This window comes from Rhinopithecus bieti, unplaced genomic scaffold, assembly GCF_001698545.2.
Source record: "Rhinopithecus bieti isolate Rb0 unplaced genomic scaffold, ASM169854v2 scaffold_5626, whole genome shotgun sequence".
NCBI lineage: Eukaryota > Metazoa > Chordata > Mammalia > Primates > Cercopithecidae > Rhinopithecus > Rhinopithecus bieti.
In genome coordinates this window covers 9,348,982-9,370,214 of record NW_016805666.1, presented here as the reverse complement: position 1 = coordinate 9,370,214, position 21,233 = coordinate 9,348,982, and the positions used below count along the sequence as shown (strand labels likewise).

General features: G+C 47.5%; 1 protein-coding gene and 1 pseudogene across 6 annotated transcripts in view; one reads left to right on the top strand and one right to left on the bottom strand.

The window, feature by feature from the left end:
* The window catches only part of BDH1 (3-hydroxybutyrate dehydrogenase 1), a 69,298-nt gene that overhangs the window by 36,382 nt on the left and 11,683 nt on the right, over positions 1 to 21,233 (bottom strand). For 2 of the 6 annotated variants that reach the window (XM_017873489.1, XM_017873493.1), the window contains one exon: positions 1,644 to 1,769. In XM_017873489.1, coding sequence (XP_017728978.1) covers positions 1,644 to 1,726 — 83 coding nt within the window. In that variant the 5' untranslated portion in view covers positions 1,727 to 1,769. Of the gene's footprint in view, positions 1 to 1,643; positions 1,770 to 3,217; positions 3,239 to 6,151; positions 6,171 to 9,788; positions 9,878 to 11,047; positions 11,217 to 21,233 lie in introns of those variants that run through there. The other 4 variants (XM_017873487.1, XM_017873490.1, XM_017873491.1 and 1 more) reach the window with 4 other exon arrangements.
* LOC108530520 (neural Wiskott-Aldrich syndrome protein-like) lies at positions 9,982 to 11,732 on the top strand (annotated as a pseudogene).

The window sequence follows — 21,233 nt, the reverse complement described above, 5'->3', positions numbered from 1 at the left end:
AAGCCATGCCTCTATATCTCTCAGAAATAAATTCAAGCAAATGCTGCTAAAAGCCGGGCCGGACGCGGTGAATCCCAGCACTTTGGGAGGCTGAGGCAGGAGGATCACTTGAAGTCAGGAGTTCGAGACCAGCCTAGCCAATATGGCAAAAACCCCGTCTCTACTAAAAATGCAAAAAATTAGCTGGGCGTGACGGTATATGCCTGTAGTCCCAGCTACTCGGGAGGCTAAGGCGGGAGAATTGCTTGAACCCGGGAGGGAGAGGTTGCTCTGAGCCAAGAGGTTGCCACATTTCCTGGGCAACAGGGGCTCAGTCTAAATGCATGTTCTTCTAAACATATTATTGGTCTAGAAAATATCAGTGTTCTAGCTCCTGGGACTTTGAATTTAACCTAACCTTCAATTTCACTCCCTTCAAATATAACAGAAAGAAAAAGGCATTTCTTGTTTTTTCCTTGTTCAGACTGCAAAAGAGTCAACTGTGGCAGCAGAGCCCACTGAATCCCCTGGGAAAAGGCAATTCCAGAAGCTCTCAAAGAAGAACAGCTGTTTGTCTAATTTGTACTTATATAATGCTGCCTCGAAATCACACAAATGATTCAGTGAAGTCTTGGGACATTTCGGTTAACTGATTTCATGCATAAATTTTTAAAAACAGTTATCCAGGTGGCTAAAGTGATGAGCCACATAAAATAATGTACCTCCTGGCACGATGGGCTGAGAAAAGCACCACTTCACTGCCGTGGGCTTCTTGCCACACAAATCCAAACTGAGAGACATTGTACAACATAACCAGCCAGAGTGTCAAGGTCGTGAGCGAAAAGGACTGAGGACCTGTCCCCGGTAGGAAGAAACTAAAAACACATAACACTTCCGTGCCATGTGAGACTCAGGATTCGATCCTGGACCAGAAAAAGGTCCGTCAGCCGCAGCTTGGCGACACTGGAATGAGGTCTGCAGACTAGTTAACAGTATTCTATCAATGGCAGTTTCCTGATTTTGATCATTGCAGTATGGTTTTGTAAGATGTTAACATTTAGGGAAGTTAGCAGAAGGGGGATCCAGAAAACCTTTCCAATAATTTTTGCAACTTTTGTGTAAGTCTGAAGTTATTTCAAAATAAAAAGGGTTTTAAGAAGCGATTATGGCCGGGCACGGTGGCTCATACCTGGAATCCTAGCACTTTGGGAGGCCGAGGCGGGTGGATCACCTGAGGTCAGGAGTTTAAGACCAGCCTGGCCAACCTGGTGAAACCCCATCTCTACTAAAAATATAAAAATTAGCTGGGCGTGGTGGCGGGCACCTGTAATCCCAGCTACTCAGAAGGAGTTGGGAGAATCACTTAAACCCAGGAGGCGGAGGTTGCAGTGAGCCAAGATAGCGCCATTACACTCCAGCCTGGCGACACAGTGAGACTCCGCCAAAAAAAAAAAAATCGGTTATGAGAGATATTCCTCTTTGCCCTGTGCGCCCTGGGAATATGTCTTCCCAGGACACCCCTGAGTTTCCTCTGCTGGGAGACGTAGGTATTGAGAGACATCTTTGAGAATCAGGCCTCATTACTGCCTATGCTGTCCATGTGTGAAAAGCTCTGCTTGCCCAGAAAGTCACCCTCAAAGCCACCACCACTTCTAGTTGCTTACCTTGCTCCATTTTCTCTATCACAGGCACTTAGGGTTTTTCCTGGGAGCCGTGACAGGGGTCTGGAGAGGCGGGTGGCCAGCATGGTAGCAACAGGTAGTAGAATGGCCCAGTTCCTCCCAGTGGTTCTGAAACACAAACGCACCTCAGCATTACTTTGTTGCCTTCGGGGCTTTAATCAGGAGTAGTCATGATTCTTTCAGGTTGTGAAAGTCAAACTGGGCTGCATCTGTTCCACCCAGCTCCAGTCCTGGTACCAGGCAGTCCGCTCTGGGTCCTCTCTCAAGCTGCAGCCCCATGATAGAAAGAGTCAGGAGCCAGGGTGCCTGGAAGCCTGGGTTCTGGCTCTAGCTGTGCCACCAAAAGCACTGGGCAACCCTGGGCAAGTCATCACCCATTCATAACGTGAGCAGGGTGGCCCCATCAGTGATCCTCAAACTCCCAACCGCTGGGAGACTCAGGGACCCACCCCTCAGGGATTCTGACTCGGTAAATCCTATTCCTCTAACCTGCTGAAACACCCACCTGTGGTGCCCACCTGCCCCTGCAGGCAGCTTGGCCCCATGCCACATAGCATCTGACTCAGCTGTCCACCTCTTTCCCCCATACCAACAAACAAGGCGGCTCTGGCTCTGAGGCTGAATTAATCAGTAATTCATTATAGCATGGAGTTTGGAGCTGCCAAATAAGAGACTCTTGTAATTGACAGACACACACACACACACACACCCTCCCCATCCCTCCCCATCTGAGGTGAAAGCAACCTCATTGCAACAAGAATCTCTTAGTAACACCTTAAGGCTACTGGGCGCCAGGACTCTTCAGCACTATTGACTGCTGATCAGCACGGGCATGCGTTGCCCTCCCATTCTGTTAACAGTGATTCCTCCAGGCCTAAGGGAAGGCAGGCGGGCTGGTGAGTGGGTTCTAGCCTCTCCTCTGCCTACCTGGCTGTAGTCTGTCATACAGTTCCCGGGAACAAGGTACCGCCTGGGAGGCTCCTCCCCTGCCTGTTGGCTGCTACCCCAAACCTGACTGAGAACCAGCCCCCTGGGCCCAGAGGTCAGCAGTGTTGACTAAGCCACCACTGCCATGCGCTCTGCTGGAGGGAGCGGGAGGCGTTTAATTTGTTTAATCCTCAGGAAAGGAAAGCAGGCAGGAATCTCTCTGGTGTTATCTTTGCAAAACTACAGTAAATTCTCGCTTGTACTCCTGCCCCTATTTGCCACACCCCATTCTCAGCACAGCAGCCCAAGAAACCTATTTAACTCTAGTCAAGCTATGCGACTTACGTGTTTAAAGCCAACTTTCCATGCCCACTGGGGCTGGCCTCTCCCTCCCTGGAGGCCCCTAGCTCACCGGGCCACCCTCCTGTTTGCTCACTGCGCCGTCGCCAGCACTGACTCCGAGAGCTCCTCGCCTACGCTACAGTGTTCCTGCCTCAGAGTCCTGGGTCCTCCTCTGCCCTCATCCTGGATGCTGAGTCCTCTGACTCCCTCACTAAAGTGGCTCCCATTCAACACACAGGTTGCTCTCTGTAAAATCACTCATAGCAGCTACCTTAATCCAAAATTACCTTGTTTATTTACTTTATCTTCCTCTACCAGATCATAAGTTCAGTGACACCAGGAACCCTGTCCACCTGGTTCACCACCAAATCCTCAGTGCCTAGAACAAGCTTGACGCAGAGGAGGCAGTCTGAGTCCCTGGGGAGTGGACGGGAGCTGAGTGAGTTCCCGCAGGGCAGTCTGGGGGTGGAAAGTTGGCCTGTGGCCACAAAAGAAGTTTCCATAGAAAGTTCCTTGCAGAGAACAGCAGAATGGAACCCAGACTGACTTTTTATGGTTTCATGGAAGGCACAGGCCCGTGCTGGCTCAGACTTTTTAATGAGGAAACCCCTCCTGCCATCCAAGTACTGACAGGCTGGCTGAGCACACACATCTCTACCTCCTCCCTCCAAGACCCAGGACCAGAGTCTGAGGTCACTGTCACTGGGAGACTTCCCATCCAGTCATCTATAATTAAAGTCCTTTCTACCCCTTAGCTCAATGCCTGTGGCAGAAAATGCTTTCATATGATCTCCAAATGGATAGCTGCTTTCCATTTTGTGTTCCTTGAAGTCAGCAATATCTAAAAGTACTAAAGTCAAAATAGTTAAAAGTGCATAAAAACTGAGTCCCTTGGACAATGCACTGTTCTCAATGTGGTCTGCTGCGTGCATGTTTCTGAAACATGCAGCTATTTCCACCGCAGGGCTCCCAGGACTCTTCAGGGTTGCTGTCTGCCATCTTCATGTTTTGTGCCAGGCCTTAATCTGTAAATAATAAGTTCTCAAACTTCACACACCATTCTCTTGCCTTTTAGTTTGGGAACAGAAATGGCTGTGGGAGGCGGATGCTCAGTCTCCTCAGCCTTGAAAGTCAGGTAATTAGTTGCCCCGAGGTGACTGAGCACAGGGGGCTTGACTCCCAGGGACCAAACTCATAAAATACTGTCACAAAATCAAAATGCTCACATAGCAACCTAGAATCTTGGAGACATTTTTCTATTGCTAGAAGCACTTGGGCCTTCCCTCAAGGGCCCTCTCCATTGTCAAGGTATAACACATGGAAAGCACTCCTACTCCAGAAAAGAAGAAAACAGCGTGTGCACCCTTGCCTCACTGCTGGGCTTGCTGTGTTCCATTCTGACATGACTGTCTTGCAGAGGTCATGGCTGGGGCTTTCCTATGAGGCAGCAGCAGGGGCTCCCCTCCAAGGGGCAGACATTCCCGGTGCTAACATTCTCAACAGAGGCAGGGCATCCACAGCAAACAGGGTCACAGGAGGCAGGAAAGAGAACTCGGCTGTTTCTGGATATGAAGCCTACACGGGCCCTTGGCACTCCCAAGTGGGAGGGGAAGGTCCTGCCCCTGAGGAGGGCAAGCTGGGTTTAGGCAGGGTTTAGGCTCCAATGCAGACAGCCCACACTGAAGAGCTTCAGACCAGCCAGTTTCTGTGTCAGGTTCCCAAATCCTACAACTGGCAGCCTACCTAAACATGTTCTACTTGGCTGATTTGTTTGGTCAGCCTGATGTTTTAAAAAACAGAGTAACTAGGCAGCTAAGCTATGCTTGAACTCAATACAAAGTTTGTACTTACTACGTTAAAACTATCCATGTCATCTTTGTTAATTGCCTGGACACTATGGGCATTTGAGTTTTGAGATTCCTGACCATATATATATATATATATATATGCACTATAATCAAAGAACTATATTTATATGTATAATACATATGTATTTATATAATATATAAATATATATGTTTGGCCATTCCTCTTCCGAACGGTTCGTAGAGTCTTGCTTGAAAGTTCCAGCCCAGCTCAGCTATATGTGGGAGCTTCCTTGAGATCCTGCAAAAGGGAAACCTGACAAGTTTTCAAGCCCTCATTCAAAAAGACACCTCAGAGAAGTAACCATTCTGAAACACAAGTCAGAAATAATTACACAGGAACTCAAGTGATATAGTAGACAATGTTCTCACCACCACTGTATCATACATGCAGACATGACACTCACATAGCTTGTTTCACAGGGGCCTTCAATAAANATATATATATATATATATATGCACTATAATCAAAGAACTATATTTATATGTATAATACATATGTATTTATATAATATATAAATATATATGTTTGGCCATTCCTCTTCCGAACGGTTCGTAGAGTCTTGCTTGAAAGTTCCAGCCCAGCTCAGCTATATGTGGGAGCTTCCTTGAGATCCTGCAAAAGGGAAACCTGACAAGTTTTCAAGCCCTCATTCAAAAGACACCTCAGAGAAGTAACCATTCTGAAACACAAGTCAGAAATAATTACACAGGAACTCAAGTGATATAGTAGACAATGTTCTCACCACCACTGTATCATACATGCAGACATGACACTCACATAGCTTGTTTCACAGGGGCCTTCAATAAAAGCCAAGAGTCTAACATTAGGCACACCCACTGCAGACACCTTGACTGTCCCGAGAGACATTCCAGTCACCAGATTAGGCTTGCGTGATGACCAGTTCTCCTCCGATAACACACCACAAACACTCTGCAGTGACTACCTTTCAAGGGTCTGTCCTGCTCACCTGATGCCCCTCCTCTCAGACCTGCCCCTCCCCCATAGGATTTGGCCTCTGCAGCTGCAGAGACTATGCGTTGGTCATGGAGGACTGAGCCAGGAAGAGATGTCAGACCGAAGGTGAACACATTGTTCTGTCCCCTGGCACTGTGAGAGAATGCGAACCATGCTGTGTGGCACAGGGCCATGCAATGGGGTTGCTGGAGGATGGCAGCTATACGCCACTGGGCCCTGAAGCCACAAAGAGAGGGAGAAAGCCAATCCACAGCAGGTGGGGGAGGGTAAGAGGCTCATGCAGAAGGCAGCAGGGGCAGAGGTGGAGGGAGGGAGAAAAGCAACAGCAGCAGCAGCCGCCGCCCTCCTGCCCCCCAGCTCTGGAAGCCGTGCTGTACCTTTACAGTCTCTGTGTAATTTAAGTCAGCTGGAAGTTTCTGCTACTTGCCACCAAATCAACAGCAGCTAAAACACACTGAAGGCAGAACATTATTATCTGTAACTTTTTATTTTTGTGGGTACATCGTAGTTGCATATATTTATGGGGTACATGAGCTATTTTGATACAGGCACACAATCGCCTCAGGGAAAACCGGGTATCCACCCCCTCAAGCATTTATCCTTTGTGTTACAAACAATCCAATTATACTCTTTTAGTTATCTTTATATGTATAATTAAATTAGCATTGACTGTAGTCACTCTGTTATGCTAACAAATACTAGTTCTTATTCATGCTTTTTAACTTTTTTGTACCCACTGACCATCTCATTTTCTCACAGACCCTCACCTCACTACCCGTCCCAGCCTCTGGTAACCATCATTCTACTATATCGTCATGAGTTTAACTATTTTAATTTTTAGCTCCTACAAATAAGTGAGAACATGCAAAGCTTGTCTTTCCGTGCCTGGCTTATTTCACTTAACATAATGACCTCCAGTTCCATCCATATTGTTGCAAATGACAGGATCGCATTCTTTTTTGCTGGCTGAATAGTACTCCATTGTGTAAAGGCACCACATTTTCTTTATCCATTTATCTGTTGATGGACAGTTAGGCTGCTTCCAAATCTTAGCGATTGTCAAAAGTGCTGGAACCAACATGGGCGTGCAGATATCTCTTCGATATACTGATTTCCTTCCTTTTGGGTATATACCTAGCAGTGGTACTGCTGGATCCTATAGTAGCTCTATTTTTCATTTTTGGAGGAACCTCCAAACTATTCTCTGTAGTGGTTGTACTAATTTACATTCCCACCAACAGCGTATGAGGTGTATTAATTTTCAGTTTGGACTTCTATTCTGAGAATGCCTCATTTATAATGACCTTATAATGACAACAGGAACATGTGCTTCCCCCACTCCACTCCTCTTCTGTCCTTCCCCAAGACAAAGTGTTACCCGAGCTCAAAACTGCCATAATTACAACTGCCAGGTCAAGTGGGCATTCTATTGCTAGGAGAACAGGGCTTGCCTACCAAGTTAAAGGCAGGCCACTAAACGACGGAGTCTCGGACTCTGTTCTTGGTCTGTTCTCAGCACCATGACGGGCACTCATAGCTTTAAATAAGATTCGCACGCCGCCAACTCCCGAAGGTTGACCTCCAACCCAACGTTCTCCCCTGAACTCAGACAACTGCGCATCCAACATCTCCACCTGAATGTTTACTAGGCATCTCAAACGTAACCTGCCCAAAACTGAGCCTGTGCTATTGTCCCGCAGACCTGTTCCTCTAAATCTTCCTCATTCTTGACTCCTCTTTCCTGCACACTCCACAGCCCAGTGCTCAGCAAATCCTATCAATGCCACCTTCACAATATATCTAGGATCCTCCACTACCAGCCTAGTCTAAGCCTTCATCCCTTCTTGCCTGGATTATTGCAATAGGCTCCCAACGAGACGCTCCGCCTCCACTGTAGTTCTCCAGATTCTGCTCAACACAGCCTGCAGGATCGTGCAGAAACACAAATCCGATCATGTCACGCCTCACCAAACTCCTGCCAGAGTAAAAGCCAAAATCTAGAGTTCGCCTACAAGGCCCTCCATGTTCTGGGTCTCCATTGTCTCTCTGGCCTCATTCCTACCTTGTTCACTGTACTTTGGTCACAGTGGCTTTCTTGCTGTCTTTGGAATATGGCAAGCCAGCTCCTGCTTTAGGGCCTTTGTCCTTACTGTTCCCTTTACCTAGAACCCTCTTCACCCAATATCCACAGTCCTTTACTAAAATGTTTACTAAGACATTCTCTGGCCACCCCATCTATCTCACCCCAACCCTGACTATCTATCCCCCTTCTCTGCTTCCATTGTTTCCTCCTCCTTGGCACTTTATTACATGATAGCATTCTACACGTTATACATATTTATCTTGTTTGCTGTCATTCAGTCTCATTAGAATATAAGCTCTTTGAGAACAGGAATTGTTGTCCGTTTTGTTCACCATTATATCTCCAACGTGTACAACAGTGCCCTGCACACAACAGACAACATTTATTTATTTATCGAGATGGAATCTTGTTCTGTCACCCAGGCTGGAGTGCAGGGGCACAATCTTGGCTCACTGCAACCTCCACATCTCGGGTTCAAGCGATCCTCCTGCCTCATCCTCCTGAGTTGCTGGGGTTATAAGCATGCACCACCATGCCTGGCTAATTTTTATATTTTTAGTAGAGATGGAGTTTCACCACGTTGGCCAGGCTGGTCTCAAACTCCTAACCTCAAATGATCTGCCCACCTCGGCCTCCCAAACTGCTGACATTACAGGTGTGAGCCACTATGTCTGGCTGGTACATAATTAAATGAATTAAGAGAGTTTTGGCTGGGTATGGTGGCTCACGCCTGTAATCTCAGCACTTTGGGAGGCCGGGACAGGTGGATCACTAGGTCAAGAGATCAAGACCATCCTGGCCAACATAGTAAAACCCTGTCTCTATTAAAAATACAAAAATTAGCTGGGCGTGGTGTTGCGCACCTGTAGTCCCAGCTACTTGGGAGGCTGAGGCAAGAGAATTGCTTGAACCTGGGAGGCGGAGGTTGCAGTGAGCCGAGATCACACCACTGCACGACAGCCTGGCAACAGAGCAAGACTCTGTTTCAAAAAAAAAAAAAGTTTTAAGAAGAGGAGTGCCATTATCAGACTTATATTTTTAAAAAGATAACTCTCATTGGGTTAATAAGTTGAGAATGGACTAGAGCAGAAGCAGGGAGACCAGTTAGGATCTGTGGCAGTAATCCAGGTCCACCATGTACAGTCATGCAGGTTGTATACTGCACAACTCCAGTGAGATGTGAAAACATGTTCCTTAGAAACGTACAAAAAGGCTGCCAGCCCCTGTGAAAACCATGAAAGTGATAAGAATTGGTTAAGTCTGGTTTTATATTGGAGGTGGAGTCCACTACCATTTACCAACAGATTGAGGGCAGGATTATGAAAGAAGGGTCAAAGACATTTCCAAGATATTTGGTGTAGGTGTAAAAAATGACAGTAGTGCAAATGATTAAGGAGCCTTTCTATTCACAAGTGCTAACTGCATTTCAAACCCAAGTACACAAGCTGAGCCCCCGAGGCCTCACCTGGCTCCTCCAAACCGTATCTCCAACTAGACTTTTCTCCTCTACTCATTAAACCATTTGCTACACCATCCCTCAACAAGCCCTGTACTTTCCAATTTCCGGGCCTTGCTCATCTGACCAAGTCCCAGCTGGTTCAAATAACTCTCCCAGGCTGCCTTTCCTAATCCCCTAATTCAAAAATCTTTCGCCCAATCTCCTCCCTTCTGTGCCTCTGTAACAGCACCTACCTAGCCAGGGTCGTATTCGAGGGAATTCTGTTTATAAACATTCACAAGCCCCCATCGCTACCACCAATCCCCACGGGGACTGTGAGGACCCGCATGTTGAATCACTCTCTTCTTGCTCATCCGAATACCTACTGTGTGGTCCCTGACAGGAAGCAAAGGCTCTGTAAATGTGTACTGAGTGAATATGAAAGCCTCACAAATTTCAAGGGTCAGCTTCCTTGCCGGCCAGAGATACATACGCCCTGTGCAGAGCCCGGCTCCAACGCCTCTTGTAGAAAGAAGGACATTCACCAGGACATCTGCAGCGTCACAAAGGATCCTGGCAGCGAGAGGCCTGCAGGCGGCCCTCCATAAAGAAATATGTGCTTCTGCAACCCCTCAAAGTAGGAACTGCAGGTTGACTCTGCAGCAGCTGACTACAGGCAGATTTCCAGGCTGGCTGGCTGGGGAAAAAAACCGCGGAGTTCGTCGCTGCGCGCAGCACCAAACCCTTCCCTAGAAGGGCGCAGCCTGGAGGCGGCCGCGCGCAGGACGCACGCCCAAGGCGCCTGGGCCGCTCGGGAGCGATTCGAGCGCTCACACCCACAGGGTATCTACCAGGCGCGCTCCGGCACGGAAGCAGAGCGCGAGAACGCCCGAGACCGCGGCGCAGCCAATCCCAGAGCCGCGCTCCCCAACGGCCGGCCGGAGGGCCGGGAGCGAGGGGGCGCGGCCAGGGCCGCGCTTCCCATTGGTTGAGGCGGCACCGCCCAGACAAAGCCCCCTAGTCCTCGTGCGGGTGGGCAGCCTGGGCTCCTGCCCTGGCCAGTCCCGTGCCCACCACCACTCTGGCATCCCCAGCCTGCCCCCGCGGCTCCTCCTCCTTCCCAGCCCTGTGGTCTGCCTGCTGTCCAGCAATCTTCCTTCCCCAGGGCGCTGTGGCGCCGAGGGAGCACTCCCCGAACCCCGGGAACAGAGCCTTGCGGAGGACGCGGGAGGAGGAAGAGGAGGAGGGACGCGGACAGGATCCTGAGGTTCGGTAGGGAAGGGGACAGAGCCCAGAGCCCGGGGCTAGAAGGCAGGACACCTGGCTTCAGTCTGGGCTCGGCCTTTGACTACGACGTGACCTTGAGGACGGTTCCTTCCCTTCGTGAGGCCTGGGTCCCCTTCAGTAAGATGCGCCGGCAGGAAACGATGAGTCGTTTCACCTGGGAGCTGCAGGGCCGCGTATTTGACCCAGGGCCGCCTCCTGCCTGGCACATTATTCCGAATAATAAATGCCAGATCATACTGCTGGAGACGCCGACAGAGAAGCCGAGAGGGAGGCGAGTGAGGACACCCTGAGGTCTGGGCGAGATCGGTCCGTCCTACTCTTACCCCGCTGCGGCCCCAGGGCTCGCCCCTTCCCCACCCGTATCCCGGCTTCCGGGCTAAAGGAACACGTGAGGCCGAACCAAACCGAGTAGAGGGCGCCAGGGCATCCCGCCCGAGCTGCGGAGACGCGGACCCCTCCTCTTACCCAAAACCAAATGGGCAGGGGGCTCCGCTGCAGAGGGCTCGCCGAGGCGCTCGCCTTCACCCGGCGCCGCGCAGGTGCCCGCGCTCCTGCGGGGAGAGCCGAGTGGGGTGGCTGCCGCAGGCTCTTTCTGGAAGCCCCTCCACCAGCACTGCTGTGGCCTGCGGCCTCCGCCACCCGGACGCGCCTACACACTAAGCGCGCGGTGGGGCTACGCTGGGCGGGGCCCACGGCGGCGTGGCTGTGGGGGGGCCGCCGAGCCGCCTCCTCCGCCCTGGGCGCCGGGCGTGGCCCTCCTCCCGCCCAAGGTGCTAGGCGCCCGGTGCGGCCGTCTCGCCCCTAAGGCGGGCGCCAGATCCCCCGCCGCCTTCTCGCTCCCTGACAGCCGGGCTGGGGCAGGGGTCAGGGAGGTGGAGCCAGGTGCGGAAAGGGTTTCAGCCTCGGGGGCTGAGGCCGGGAGGTGAAGGCGCCGCTCCCCGAAGTGAAGAAAACGCCGGTGAGGAAGAGCCTCTTTCCAGGTCCTGTGCGTGTTGCTGTCTTTAGAGCTCATTAGGGTTGGTTGGTTTTTAAATTTCTTTTGATCAGATGAAATTTATTTAAAGGCCGGGGGCGGGCCGGGCGCCGTGGCTCAAGCCTGTAATCCCAGCACTTTGGGACGCCGAGACGGGCGGATCACAAGGTCAGGAGATCGAGACCATCCTGGCTAATACGGTGAAACCCCGTCTCTACTAAAGAATACAAAAAACTAGCCGGGCCACGAGGCGGGCGCCTGTAGTCCCAGCTACTCGGGAGGCTGAGGCAGGAGAATGGCGTGAACCTGGGAGGCGGAGCTTGCAGTGAGCTGAGATCCGGCCACCGCACTCCAGCCTGGGTGACAGAGCCAGACTCCGTCTCAAAAAAAAAAAAAAAAAAAAAAAAAAAGGCCGGGGGGGGGGGCTCACGCCTGTAATCCCAGCACTTTGGGAGGCCGAGGCAGGTGGATCACTTGAGGTCAGGAGTTCGAGACCAGCCTGGCCAACATGGTGAAACCCCGTCTCTAGTAAAATATAAAAATTAGCTGGGCATGGAGGCGCACACCTGTAATCCCAGCTACTCGGGAGCCTTAGGCAGGAGAATCTCTTGAACCCAGGAGGCGGAGGGTCCAGTGAGCCAAGATTGCGCCATTGCACTCTAGCCTCGGCGACAGAGCGAGACTCCGTCTCACCAAAAAAAAAAAAAAAAAAAAAAAAATCTGCTCCTCAAGATCTTTAAAAATAATTAAATAATTTAAGAATAGCAGTTTCCCAGAGTTTTAACAATAGAACAGCGGAGGGCGATCGGCCACAGATAAGGGTTTCCTCCCAACCCCGCCCCACCGCGCCATCGCCCTGCGCCAGCACTCAGTTTCCAGGATAAGAAACAGGCTGAGGAGAGAAGATACCAGGACACATTAGTGGCGGAGCTATGTGAAAGGAAAATAAATCTTGGGGCCCCAAAATCACTAAGCTAAAGGGGAAAGTCAAGCTGGGAACTGCTTGGGGCCAACCTGCTTCCCATTCTATTCAAAGTCACCCTCTGCTCACTGAGACAAATGCGTATCTGATTGCCCCCTTTGGAAAGGTTAATCAGAAACTCAAAAGATAGCTACCATTTGTCTCTTATCTACCTATGACCTGGGGGGCCCCTCCCCACTTGTAGTTGTCCCACCTTTCCAGACTGAACCAATGTTCATCTTACATGTGTTGACTGATGTCTTATGTCTTCCTAAAATGTATAAAACCAAGCTGCGCCCTGACCACCTTGGGCACATGTCAGGACCTCCGGAGGCGGTCTCGCTTGCCTGCGTTCTTAACTTTGGGAAAATAAACTTCCTAAATTGACCTGGCTCAGACTTTGGGGGTTCACAGCTATGTTTAGGTAAAGTACAGAGAAGGAATGAATAGAATAAAGAGAATGAATGAAACTCACAAATACAGGAAGATGAAAACAGGAGGAGGGAAGTACTGGCCTGACGAAGATTTAAAGAAAACTGTAGACCGGGTGCATTGGCTTACACCTATAATCCCAGCACTGTGAGAGGCTGAGGCGGGTGGATCACTTGAGGCCAGGAGTTCGAGACCAGCCTGGCCAATGTGGTGAAACCCTACAAGTCGTGGTGGCACATGCCTGTAATCCCAGCTACATGGGAGGCTGAGGCAGAAGAATTGCTTGCGCCTGGGAGGCAGAGGTTGCAGTGAGCTGAGATGGTGCCACTGCACTCCAGCCTGGGCAACAGTGGGAGACTGTCTCAAAAAACAAACAAAACTGTTGACTCTGTACGTCCATTCTGTGAGCTTCTGGAGGGCTAAGGCTCTCTTCTTTATCCCCAGCTCCTGGCACATACAGCCTTGAAGACTGGGAGAATCATGAAAGGAGGATGCACTTGGTTTTCTGTACCCATTTCACAGATAGACTCAAGCTTGGATTTGCTCCAGTGACAGTGTTTCAGAACATTAGGCATATAGCACCACAGGGTTAAAAATAAATCACTATACTGAAATTACACCTTGAGGATTATGCTTTGCTAGAAAAGCAGTTAAATGAAGAATTCATTTTCCCCAAGAAAAAAAAAAAGATCCTGACTCTGAGAATTAAACTGAATTGTAGTCCTATTTGCATAAGAAAGAAAAGGACATTTGGCCTTTCTAAGGTTGTATTACACCTCCAACGTCTGGCCTTACATCTTCCCAGCCCAACTTTGCTGTGACAACCAGCTGTGAACAGGTGTAACCTGAGAGCTCCTTGCCTCAGTTGCACCTGGTATTCCCCTGCGTCTCTGGGACTGCAACCTGGGACCCTTGCAGGAATCCGCTGCCCACTCTGACACATAAGTAAACCTGGAAGTGCAAAGGAACACCTCAAGGGACAAACTTTGACCAAAGGGCAGGCAGGAACTGCTGGAAAAATACTCTGCTCTTCCAGTCTTGCAGTGGGCAATTCTGGGATATGTTCTATGCAGCTCCTAAAATGATAGCATTCGGTTTGCCCATAGTAGTGACCAACTTGATCAACTCACGAATACACCCTTGGATGCCATTCTCTTTCCCTCCTTCCCTATTTAACTCTTCCCAGCCCTCCCCTCCAATTCCTTGGGATTTGATTATGTAGCTTTAAATGACTCCAAACACTTTCACTTTGTTGTGAGAGTGACATTGTTTTACTGTGATTAGAACATGGGGTGAACTCTCCCTGCTCAAGGGAATGATGTATCACTTCTCATCAGACCCCACATGTGAGATACTGACACCAACCACTGGACTCCAAAACACATAGAAAGCCAAGATTTTGACAGACACTTGGAGAGCTTAGGATGTGGCCAGGCCACTCTCTGGAGGCCTTGGAGCTATTTTTGAAGCCTTGTCTCACAACACTGGCACCACTCTCTAGCATCAAGGGACCTCATGTATCTTCATGAATCTCCATTGTATTAGTCAAGCTGTCCCTCCCGAGAACCTCTCCTAGAAAGGTGTGCCTCAAACTCTGACTGGACTTTGCATCCACAAAAGCCTGCTTTCCATCTTAAGTGGGCGGTTGAACTTGTTTTGTTTTGTTTTTGTTTGTTTGTTTGTTTTGAGATGGAGTCTCACTCTTGTCGCCCAGGCTGGAGTGCAATGACGTGATCTCAGCTCACTGCAACCTCCACCTCCCGGGTTCAAGCGATCCTCCTGCCCCAGCCTCCCGGGTAGCTGGGATTACAGGTGCCTACCACCACGCCCAGCTAATTTTTGTATTTTTAGTAGAGATGGGGTTTCACCATGTTGGCCAGGCTGATCTCGAACTCCTGACCTCAGATGATCCACCCGCCTCGGCCTCCCAAAGTGCTGGGATTACAGGCATGAGCCACCATGCTCAGCCTCAATTGAGCTTTAATAACTGGATTGTAAATGAAATTGGAGCTCACTTGTTATGTGATGAATATACCTTGTCTGTTGAGTGTATCCCTTGTGAGATTTGTTCTCATTATTCTCCCCCATTTTAAGAATTCTGAAAAAGAAAGACCTCTTTGTATGGCAATAAACTGTGTGATTCATGAAATCATACTTTGATCTTCTCTTATTTTAACCATACAAAACTGATTCATTCCCCAAATAAACTACCTGTACACAAGTCCTTGCTCAGGCTCTGCTATTTGGGGGAACCCAGATTAAGCCAATGGTTAACTCAAAAGAGACATCTCAGCTTATCTTTCCCAACCCTGCTAAGGAAGAATTTGTTTGTTTGGTTTGCACTTTTTCTCCTTTATTTCCCAAAGGCCCTGCCCCTTAGGGCATCAGTAGTAAACTCTGACACAGATAGTAGCAAGAGACTCTCAGGAGAAAGGGCCAGCTGAGGAGTTGGGACTGGGTTAAGGGATCAGACAAAGCCATTCTCAGCCCCACCTTCACCCTTTCCCCTCCTTCTACCATTCTGGTTGTTGACTTTGGAACTGGAGAAACATTCAGCTGCGAGGTTGAACACACACAGTCTGTGGAAATCAGGTCACTCCCAACACGGCAGGCACCAAGATTCTGTCTCCCTCCCCCTACTATAAAACCAACTCCTCTCTGTTCAGGTACAAGGCCTCAGACCAGGGTCTTCAGCACTTAGCACACTCCCCGCAACCCAGGGGGGTACTGTTGCAAACTAGCAAGCTAGTTTTGGGAGGGAAACAGTCCTTAGCCCCTGCCTTCAAGGAGGTGTGAAAAGTAAAGTAGAGGTTCCTCTTCAAAGACTTTCCTCCCTGTCTAATTAGGAATAAACAGGAACTTCTCTTAGAAGCAAAATGTATTCAAAGACCTGTGCTGACATTCTTAAATATCTTCTTGCTGTAATGAAGAAATCATATGTTCTTAGCTCCCACAATTTAGCCTAAATATTTGCCCTGGCGTGCTTATATTGGTCCAAGCAAGCATTAGGTCATAGCCTCTTCCTCTTCCTTATTTGAAGGTGTTTTTGCCTTTCTCAGCATTTCATTACTTCCTCCTTCCTTCGTTCTCCTCTGCCTTTGCCTCTTTTGAAAAGTTCTAAGTTACTAGCCAATTGGGACAAATACAGAACGTGAGGTCCCGTTCCAGCCAGGACACAGCAGTAGGGCGGACGCGTTAGGTTATAAATGACCCTGTCTCCTTTGTTCAGTGTACACTCGTGGCAAAACTGCTGGCGAGTGTACCCTTTCTGCAGAAAGTATAAAAATGGCCTTGCTTGCGGGGGCTCACGCTGTACTCCCAGCACTTTGGGAGGCCGAGGCGGGCAGATCACGAGGTCAGGAGATCGAGACCATCCTGGCTAACACGGCGAAACCCCATCTCTACTAAAAATACAAAAAAATTAGCCGGGCGTGGTGGCGGTCACCTGTAGTCCCAGCTACTTGGGAGGCTGAGGCAGGAGAATGGTGTGAACCCAGGAGGCAGAGCTTGCAAAGCAGAGATCGTGCCACTGCACTCCAGGCTGGGAGACAGAGCAAGACTCCGTCTCAAAAAAAAAACAAAAAAACAAAAAAAACAAAAAAAACAAAAAAAAAACCGCCTTGCTGAGGAAATTAAATTTATGTTCAAGTGCTATTTCTTTATGGTACCAAGGAACAAGCATTTCAAACTGAAGTGTGAAAGGAAAATATCTTGGGGCCCCCACATCACTAAGCTAAAGGAGAAAGTCAAGCTGGGACCGACTTAGGGCAACCCAGCCTCCCATCCTATTCAGTCATCCCCCTGCTCACTGAGATAAATGCATATCTGATTGCCTCCTTTGGAGAGGCTAATCAGAAACTCAAAAGAATATAACCATTTGTCTCTCATCTACTTGCGACCTGGAACCCACCTCCCTGTCCCACTTTTGCTTCAAGTTGTCCCACCTTTCTGGGCCAAATCAACGTTCATTTTACATATGTTGATTGATGTCACATGTCTCCCTAAAATGTATGAAACCAAGCTGTGCTCTGACCACCTTGGCACATGTTGTCAGGACCTCCTGAGCCTGTGTCACGGCCACGCATCTTCAACCTTGGCAAAATACACCTTCTAAATTCACTGAGACCTGTCTCAAATTTGGGAGGTTCGCATTTTGGTAACCATGGAGGGATTCTGAGTGGAGATGCCCCTGACCTTTGACAGATCTATTGGTGCATAGCAACATATGCTAACCTTACGGCTCAAACCAATAGGATAATTTGCTGAGGTCTGGGAGCACGCACTCCAGAGAATCCTTGATCTCCCCAAATTTGGTCAAGATCTAGAGTTTATTTTTCTGTACAACTCCCCCCCAACCTTTTTTTTTTTTTTTTTTTTTTGGAGTTTTATTTGCTTCCAACAAGGCAGGCAAGATTTCCTCTTTCCAGGATGATAGAAGGCCAGCAACTCCTTTAGGGAGCTTGAGTTCACTCCCAGCAGGGAAGATGAATTCGACTTTTTTCCTGCTTCTAGGATGGCAAAAAGCAGTCCTCAGCCTGAGACCCATCCCTAGGCAAGTAGCTGAACTGGGGTTTTGTCTTGGGTCAAGTGTACCAACCAGCTGGTCTGAATTTCTCCTCACCATGAGAGTGCTCAGTGATCATATTGTTGGGGTTTTGTTGTCGTTGTTTGTTCTGGTCTCTCTCCCATCAGATTTGACCAACTCTAACAGACTTGGTCCAGTCTGAGTGAGAATTCCAAATTATGGGTAACAAAACCTCTCTAATCTGGCTGAAATTTCTCGCAGCTAAAGAAAACAAAAAACAAAACAACAACAACAACAAAACATGCACCTGGTTTCTGTGTTTGCTCCCTAACTTAAAAACAACTCTTTCTTTCATTTACTTTTCTTCCCCCCATACCTCCTTCCGCCTTTGCCATCTGCAGTACCAAAAACATCTAGAGAAGGTTTCTAATGACTTGAACCCCTTTAAAGAATTCAGAACAAAGGGGCCACTCACCCCTTTGGGAGTGTTCTGTTTTCTTTGTGAAGTATCAAGAGTCATGGGCAGATTCTTCTTAGGTTTTAAGCTCTATTTTCCTGTATTGCATGACCTGACCTCTTTGGCTCTGGGGGAACGAGACATGACTTTGCTCTGTGAGAGAATTTGACCTTGGAGCATATCACGGCAGACGAGAACTACAAAGTTATGGGTGGCTGAGCACAGTTTACAGGAAGTGGTCTTGGCTGGTTTCTTTTCTTTTCTCTCCTAGGAAAGTGTTGTTTAAGGATCCTAATTGTAGTTCGGAGACACATTCTAAAGGGTCTTCTCTATTGCTTTTTCTCCCAAAATTAATATCAGTTCGGTTTGTCTGTGCACATTTGTGTGAGGAACTGAACTGTTGTTTTCCTAGGCAAAGGAGAAACTAAGTTTTCTCAGTTCCAAAGAGAAAGGACATTTACTCTTCCCAGCGAAAGGCACCCCTGGGTGACCAGGGTCCGGAGTGTCTGGGGAGTTGACCCCCTGCAACATGCAGTGGCCCTGCAGGGAAATCCCCAACAAAAATTAATTTTAAAAATAGGTCATCTAGGAAACGCATATAAGGGCTGATCACCTGGCATTTTGAGCCCTCTCGGAGGTCATAGACCTCTGAAGAGAGAAACTGAGATGTATAAGAGGCTGGAAACAACTCAGTGATGACACACTGTGGAGTCCTGCCCACAAGCAGCTCACATCGATCCACCACACAAAAACCCTAGGCCACAGCGCACTTCTTCTTTTTAAGAAAAAAAAGAAGTGGGAAATGCATCATCTGAGAATGAGGAGAAAACAAGGAGAATGACCCCCTTTAGAGCACCTTATTGGTTTTATGGCACCTCTATTTGCCAGAGTAAAATGGAAGTAATACAGTCTTTGTGCAAATGTATATTAAGGAAAAAGCCCTGAGGTCAACCTGCGAATTCCAGAGTTCTTAGTCCCTTTTTCTCTATTTTCCTTTCTGCCTGCTTTAAATCTGCTGTTATTTTTCTACTGAGATAAAACCACTGTTTGGATCTAACAGTTTTTTGGGTTTTTCTTGCAAGTTGGCAAATGTGTATTTATCTCATGGCTAAAGTACTGGAGTAAAAGTTATAGAATCTGTGTGTGTTTGTGTGTATGTACATGTACGTGTATATATATTTGGAGGCCTTTATAATAGATGTCTCTAATTTTACGTTCAATTGTTAATTAAATTCATTTTAATTTTCCTCTAGCTCACCAGACTTTCACTTTGTACTTTATGATGTAAATTTTGCTCTCTGACTTTTATCTGGTTGTTTCCTTTAATATGCAAATTTAAGGCTATTTAGGTGATAACTACCTAGGGTAAGGTAGAAAAAAAAAAGCAGGGGGAAAAAAGGAGGTCTTTATGAACCTATAAGATATATTTCAGGTGGGCGGAGTGGCTCATGCCTGTAATCCCAGCACTTTGGGAGTTTGAAGCAGGCAGATCGCCTGAGGTCAGGAGTTGGGGACCAGTCTGGCCAACATGGTGAAACCCTGTCTCTACTAAAAATACAGAAACTAGCCAGCTGTGGTGGCACATGCCTGTAATCCCAGCTACTGAGGAGGCTGAGGCAAGAGAATCGCTTGAACCTGCGAGATGCAGGTTGCAGTGAGCTAAGATTGCTCCACTGCACTCCAGCCTGGGTGACAGAGTGAGATTCTGTCTCAAAAAAAAGTACTTCTATTGGCATGCCTAATAGGTGTATATATTTATGCGTTGTGTACACAATATTTCACACAATATTTTATATGTTTCAAAAACATATAAAAGAGCTCTAATTAATTGGCTTAAAATAAAATAAAAGCACTTAAATCAAATATATATTTTAAAAAAGACTAGTCAAATGCTTTTCTTTTCTTTTCCTTTTTTTTTTTGAGATGGAGTCTCGATTTGTCACCCAGGCTGGAGTGCAGTGGCGTGATCTCGGCTCACTGCAAGCTCTGCCTCCTGGGTTCACGCCATTCTCCTGCCTCAGCCTCCCTAGTAGCTGGGACTACAGGCGCCCACCACCACACGTGGCGAATTTTTTTGTATGGTTAGTAGAGACAGGGTTTCACTGTGTTAGCCAGGATGGTCTCGATCTCCTGACCTCGTGATCTGCCCGCCTTGGCCTCCCAAAGTGCTGGAATTACAGGCGTGAGCCACCGTGCCCAGCCGTCAAATGTTTTTTCAAGTTCATGTGACTTCAGTAAAATCTTTAATAAATAAGCTGGCTTTAAAATTATTGGTAAAATAATATTAGAAATGTCTTAAGAATTTGCCAGCATACATTTTTGTTTGCATTTACTAATCAAGCAATTTCATACCTATCCCTGCCGAATACTATAAGGTGTCAAAATTTGGCATAGGTGTTACAAAACTATAAACCTAGCCCAAAATGGAATGATCTTTGCTTGTGTAATCTTTAATAAATAAGACATTGATACTGGTTTAATAAAAATAGCTACATCTTAAGTTTAGTAAGATTACTATAACTTGGCCAGGCATGGTGGCTCATGCCTGTAATCTCAGCACTTTGGGAGGCCGAGACGAGCGGGTCACGAGGTCAGGAGATCGAGACCATCCTGGCTAACATGGTGAAACTCCGTCTCTACTAAAAATACAAAAAATTAGCTGGGTGTATTGGCGGGCACCTGTAGTCCCAGCTACTCAGGAGGCTGGCATGAACCCGGGAGGTGGAGCTTGCAGTGAGCCAAGATGGTACCACTGCACTCCATCCTGGGCGACAGAGCGAGACTCCATCTCAAAAAAAAAAAAAAAAGATTACTAACCATAACTTCTAATCTTGTGGCTTTAGGCAGTCTAGTCCACAGGGAGTAAGGTTTTTTATAGTCTTTGTTTCCAAACTAAACTATAGACTAAGTTCTTCCCAAAGTTAGTTTAGTCTATGCCCAGGAATGAACAAAGAGAATTTGGAGGTTTAAAGCAAGATGGAGTCAGTTAGGTCAAATCTTTTTCACTGTCTCTGTTATAATTTTGCAATGATGTTTCCATAACTTTAAATGATGACTATCACAGTTTTCATAAATAATCTAAAACAATTAAAATAAAATAATTAGGTGAATGTAATAGGATAAATAATTGTAGACAAACTCATCATAATTTAGAATCTAAAGTTATATTAAATTAAGTAACAGATATTTCATTATATGGGTATTTTTCAATAAAAATATATTTGTAGGAAAACATTCTTTAAGAAAAAGTGTGTCATTTTTAAAAACATGAACAGTTTTTGTCTAATTCAAAGCTTATTTAAA